Genomic DNA, 6,469 nt, shown 5'->3' with positions numbered 1-6,469 from the left:
GTAATTAATTTACTTTCGTGTCGCGTACCATACGATATATTTACGATACGTTGAATTTTGTTATACTTATCGCTTCGTATCGACAACAAATTTTCCTCCATACTAATATGTTAATTAACTTCGTTTCTCTTTCTAACTTCGAAGAATTGACGTAGGAAAGAAGGTAGAATGATTATTAATATTAGGTAAAATACGAAAAATTCATTTTAAAACCAGTATAATAACTCTTAAGTTTTAAAATTTATATAGTTGTATTATTAGTAGAAAACAAATGTTTTAGAGTTTTACTATGGAATAAACTCAAAATAATGAACTGTAATGAGATAACGAATAAACGTAACCGAAGTAACGTCTGGTGGTTGTCCGATTGTCGCACTTTTATCTCCTAGAAAAATATATTTGAAGTCCAATTGGCGATATTAATTGCATTTACAATTCCAGGAGCGTGACAATTTCCACGATCTGGATATTTTAAAATCCGTAAATGTCTAAAAATATTACACATTTTCTACAAAAAGTATCGTCCAGATAATTCTCCTCTACCCCTATAAAATGTTGTCGACACTTCTTTTCACGCGTAGTATCTAAATTTTCACGAATCTCGAATCTTGACCAGCAAAAGGGCTCCGGACAATTTAAAGAGTGTACAATAAGATGTAATTCGGGTGCTTTCGGGACATTACAGTACGCGTACAATCTTATTGGCAAAATAATACTTTTTTCATTTCTGGACTTTTGCTTTCGATAACGCATTCCTACGGCGTTAAACAATACCGGGAAAGCCTAGCCGAAGGAAAAAATCGTTTCCGCATCAGCCACACGCTTAATTTCTTACGCACGCGTTAACATCCCCGTTATTACGCAACGCCACAGCGGGCCGACATTCGTCAAACGTACCGTACGCCTAGACCAATAAAATTTATGGTAAAAAATATGAATTTAATAGCCCGCAACATCTGTTAGTTAGATTTTATGGTAGCCACTTTTAGTATTAACATTATTTATACCGCATTCTGAATTGCGACAGAGTTACAACTCGATTCGTTTACGAAAATGAAAACTGCTTTCGTAGTAAACGTTGCCATCTTGTGCCTCCTAGCCGGCCGGCTAGGTGCCAATAACCGTAAGTATACCGATTATTCTCCAGAGGTTATACATATTTTAACAATCTTCCTCCGCTAATGGCTAGTTATAACGAAATATATCAAAATTTCTTTTCGTTGTTGTTATACTTTCGCTTGGCTTTTTCTTTTCGCGCTCCCGAAACATTTCTAGGACTCTTTTTATCCGTTTGAGCTTATTTTAAGCAAAAATAATCTTTGGGAGTATTCTGGGACTTTATCGAAAATTTTGGATCGAGAAGATCAATATATCTCCATCTCCCCTTTTCAAAGATGGCACATCTGAATCTCCTTTATCCAATGGGAATATAGACGATATGGCCATCTTTGAAATGGAAAGAGCCCATAGTATCGACTCCTCCGTCTTCCTCTGTGTCTTTTATTGATACCTTCATACTTCTGTTTTATCAATAGTCTTCGAATTGTCCTTTATTATCTCTTTGTGTGTCTGTACCACTGCAGTTTTGCCTGTTCAATTATGTTTGATTTTTTCACTCTATCTCGTCTCCCTCACTTTTCTTTCTACACTTCTTAAAACGTTTGTTTCATTATTTATATCTAAATAAAATAAAAATGGGAATTAATTTATGTTGTTCCTTCACCGTACAATTTATGTGACTTTTAACACTCGAATTGCCATAAAAATTAAATTATCGCTGGGGAAGCGCGAAAACTTTACGTTTACATAAATTCAGAGAAGTAGGACATTGGCGGTGCTTATAATGGCGTTGGAAATTATACAGAATCGGTGGAAGTTTCCATAAAAAAACAGACTGCCGAAGGGCATCTGTGATTCGCGCGAACACGTAACATTACAAATTCATCCGTGGTTGGCGCGCAGTTGCCACAGGTAGGAAAAATGCGTTCAATTAAGTGGCACTCTCGTACATCTTATAAGTGAGTACATAAAAGTGAACCTTTCGCTTACGTCTATACTCGAATCGTCCCGTATCGCTGATAATTGACCAGCATTACGCTAAATAAAATGGTTACCGAGTTCTTCGAATAACATTTAAACGAATGAAATAAATAAAGACGATTGTCTGGTTTCTTATATTCTTTCTTATTATTTCATTCTTATAAATTAACTTTTGTACTAAGGTTTGCAAAATGATATTAATTTTAAAGTTATGTTTAGCTCATCCGGATTGCCTGGTTAAACACCTGTATGGAAATTGTCAGTCTTACTACGATAGATATTTCTACAACTCTTATACACGACAATGCGAAGCTTTCCGACATTGGAACTGCGACGAGAACAGAAATAATTTCCTAAGTAAAGAAGAATGTTGCCAGAAGTGTGACCTAAACTGTAAGTATTCTGGCTTTATCCCATGCTAACACGCGGATTTCATTCAACCCATAAGGTTTATTTTTTCTGTTTTTATTTATTTAGGGTGTGCAAAGAAACAAAATGCTTAAAATCCCAAACCAACGATGTATTTTTTCTTTCGCTTAATCGAATAAAGGAATTTATTCAGTCGTTTGCCTATGTTTTTAAATTCGTAGTAACGACCATAGCCGAGTGAATAAGATGCTAGGCATTGGAGCTATGCCATGTAGGTTTACATAAAAAAACTAAAATTGGAACTCTGTGTAACAAAATTAATAATAATGCCAACGATACGGTAAAATAATACTATTAGGCTATTATTCCTCACGTTTAAAATATATAAAAGAAGAGACTAAAACCTCAAGAATTTTCATTATATACACTTTTTGTATCGGTACCGACGGCATTTTTAATAAAACTATATTTTGGTTTGCAAACTCACACTTGGCGGGTGCGTTCGTTACAGATCATAATTCCTTTCTCTGTCGCTTTAAACTTATATAATGCGACGATGATTACTTCAAACTCTTTATAACGAAATAAACTTTGGTATAATTAGAAATGAAATAAATCTGTAATGCACCAAGCGCGCGTTTGAAACCCGAAATATAGTTTTACTAAAAATAACGTCGGCACCGATACAAAAACTTTATATAATGAAAATTCTCGACGCCACTATTACGGCTTTTGACGTCAGAACGATTACCTCGTCTCGTAGTAGCTAGTTGGGCACGAGCTTCTCGGCTATATCGCCCGGCGGTAAAGTGTGACGTATTGTCACGTAATAGTAATTGTGTTTTTATCGTGGTCGTTACGCGGAGAAAAATGCTTTTCGGTAGTCTTTTTAAGGGTAACTGGCCCCTCTTCGGCGTCACGGACGTGGAGAAAACCCAGAAAGCTCCGCGTGGCCAGCCCGTTGTGGCCAGGCCCGAACCCGCGACCGATAGTTTCCAAAGACGAGTTGTTTACGTTAAGAACTTAATGTTAAACAAAAAATTTTCCGCACTTTATTGAAATTTTTAAAATGCTAAACAACCGTCCACAATAAAAAAATACTGGCGTTGTTCTTATTCTTTTACATTTGGAATTTATCCGACCAATTTTACAAAACAGCCAGTCTTTAATTCCACGTTGATAAAACGCAGTGGCTAAGAAACGATTTAAAAACAAAACATTCTCAAACTTATCTTAAAACCCGAATGTAAAAGAAAAGAAGGTAAGTAAAGTTTAATTTCGAAATCTCTATGATTTTAAACACAGTAATCGTTCGGCAAATTAATTTACTAAATTGTCTAAATCAGGGGTGTTCAACCTGCGGCCCGCGACCCGCATGCCGCCCAAGGCAAGTTCCAATGAAGCCCAATAAACGTGTAAACAAAATCGACAAATGTTTTAATTTTTTTATTATTTATTTATTTCAATGGCATAAACTCAAAAAAGAAGTTTCACAAAGCCGTAAATATTTGTTTATATTTTATTTTTCAGTGGAAAGGAAATATTGATATTTTCAAATACTTGGAGATGTGTGAATGAGGAAGGATTACTAAATAAAGCTGGAGTTGTGACTCAAAGGATTATAGACCCAAATTTGGAAAAAGGAGGAAAAGGACGAAAGGTTAAATAGATTTATTTTGCAAATATTGACCCTTAACTTTCCAACCTTTCTCACTTCTTTATCTTTTGTTCTTTCTCTCTTTTCCCAGCATTTGGGTCTATAATCCTTTGAATCATAACTCCAGCTTTATTTAGTATTTCTTCCAGCGTTGCAAGATTTGGCTACATTGCGCCAAATGTGCCTACTATTTTTTAATTTGACGTAAAAAACATCATTTGTTGCTTTGGCTACTTTTTGGACTACATATTATTTATAAATATATTAGTTGAATAAAAATGCACTTTAAAATGGTGTTTTGTCTCTTTTTATTAATTAGAGACCCAAATAGAACAAATATTTGTGTTTTTGAAATAAATTTTCGTTTGTCTCTCTTATAATATTTCTATAATAAATTTATCTATTACTAAGTAAAAATTGAAAGTGTCCGAAGAAGTAATTTTTTAAAATATCCTTTTTCGTGATAAAGATTTAATACTTATATTTATAATCTAGACATGTTAATCCTTAAATATACTTGCATATTGGGCCACAAATATATATTATATATACTTCTGGCTCGAAATTCTTTGACTTCTTCCAATGTGGCCCAGAGAAACAAAAAGGTTGGACACCCCTGACCTACACCAAGTAGCACCAATCCAATGACCAATAATACAAATTTCACGTTGGCTGTAATCCAGACATTTAAATAGGCAAGTCCAGTTAAAAAGCTGGGTTAATAGTGTAAGATTTAGTCACTAATATAACATTTGTATTATAACTATCAAGCGCAAGCTACTGTTTCTATGAAAACTTGGGTAAAACTCTTTGTTCTCTTTGTTAAAATTATTACTGCTCTTCTCTCTATCCGGATCATTTTAGTTTCAATAAACAAGTTCAGTATAATAAGAGATTGAGAGGCCCATCAAAGACCTAATATAGACCTAATAAATGCAATAAATTCAAAAAAGAATGTTTAAATGTCCATTATATGTGATATATATGTAGACTATATATATTTTATGATGTTATTATTCATTTAATGTGTGATTTTTGAAATTTAATTAGTGAAACAATAAATTTAGATCTAGTCTATTGAAAACAGTAAATAATTGCAAAACAGGACTTATATTTGGAATGAAAATAGCAACTAAATGCATTTAATATCTTCTATATATATTTTTAAATATATAGATTACAGCTACTAACAGATAGAACTTACTTTTACATAATTCATATATAAATACTGCATCTTCAAAAAAGAATGCTACCATTTTAAATTACCGTAACTACATTATATCGGTTATTATCCGAGAAGTATGAAACAAACACCGATCAACAGACTAACCATCCACGTTTAGCCTCCCATCCTCGTTGGCACGTTATCCTACCAAGAAACGGGAGATTGCCGGTGCCCCAAACCAATCTTTTATAAGAAAATATTTCCCCGAAGAAAAATGTCTGTACGCAAGGCTCCACAGAGCCATAACATGCCACCGCTCATCGTATATTACCTCTAAGAAGAACCGTGAACGAAAACGACAACTTCCCACACCGAAGGCACCGTCTACAGTCTATCATCATGCAACGGTCGTAATCTGCAGGAGCCGTAGAAGGAGCGGCAACAGATATGCCACATCGATCTCGGGAAGAATACCAGTATCGGTCAGACACGTGATGCACGCATCGAGAAACCGTAACGGACAGATGCGAAACTTCAGACCATTTACCATGTTTTTATGTACATTGCAATGCTATTAGATAATCATTTAAAATGGTAGCATTCTTCTCAGAAGATCCTTGTATACGCATTGACCTGGAAGTAAAATCTACTCTGTAAGACATTAAAAACATCATATTTTAGAATATAAATGGAATTAGAGGCCATAAAATAAGCAATAAACTTGAAATTCTCTAAATACAGCAATTACTATTAGAAAATTGTGTCATAGAATATAGCAGGCATAATTAGGCCTAACTTCACTGATGAAATTTGTTGTAAATTCGATCATTTCCTTCGTTTTAATAAATTAATTCGTATAATATTCAATAAATACGATACCTTTCGCATGATCCATCACGTTTTCTATCGATTCGAAGAAAATGGTATGATTAAATTGAGTAAATACAAATTGACAAATTTACTTTCATAGCATTCTAAAACCTGCACCGAACTTACTCCGTGTTTATTGATTGCGCATTTAATTACCGGGGAAACGGATTCGGAACGGTTCCGAACAAGAAAACGAACGCGTGGTAAAACATATTGTAAAATTTAATCGAAATTAATTTTTCCTTATTAATAAAAATACTTTTTTTAAATATTAATATTATAAATTTATTTTAAATTATTAAAGTACGTAAATTTAATTTGAATTATGTAAAATTTAAAATTAGTGATGTAAATTTTATTTATGTTAC

The 6,469-nt window shown here is 33.7% G+C and overlaps 1 protein-coding gene across 1 annotated transcript; it reads left to right on the top strand.

Annotated features, from left to right (window-relative positions):
* The first annotated feature begins 965 nt into the window (after nucleotides 1–965).
* On the top strand, nucleotides 966–2,604 carry LOC111633359 (kappaPI-actitoxin-Avd3c-like). The gene is made up of 3 exons (XM_023377914.1): nucleotides 966–1,123; nucleotides 2,260–2,433; nucleotides 2,518–2,604. Exons 1-3 carry the CDS (start codon nucleotides 1,054–1,056, stop codon nucleotides 2,541–2,543), a joined length of 270 nt encoding a protein of 89 aa, XP_023233682.1. The 5' UTR covers nucleotides 966–1,053; the 3' UTR covers nucleotides 2,544–2,604.
* Nucleotides 2,605–6,469: the final 3,865 nt, after the last annotated feature.

The sequence above is a fragment of the Centruroides sculpturatus genome, unplaced genomic scaffold, assembly GCF_000671375.1.
Source record: "Centruroides sculpturatus isolate CEXI.00-Female unplaced genomic scaffold, Cexi_2.0 scaffold628, whole genome shotgun sequence".
In the NCBI taxonomy this organism is placed as follows: domain Eukaryota; kingdom Metazoa; phylum Arthropoda; class Arachnida; order Scorpiones; family Buthidae; genus Centruroides; species Centruroides sculpturatus.
Note: the sequence above shows the minus strand (reverse complement) of the source record. Positions and strands in the feature narration are given on the sequence as shown.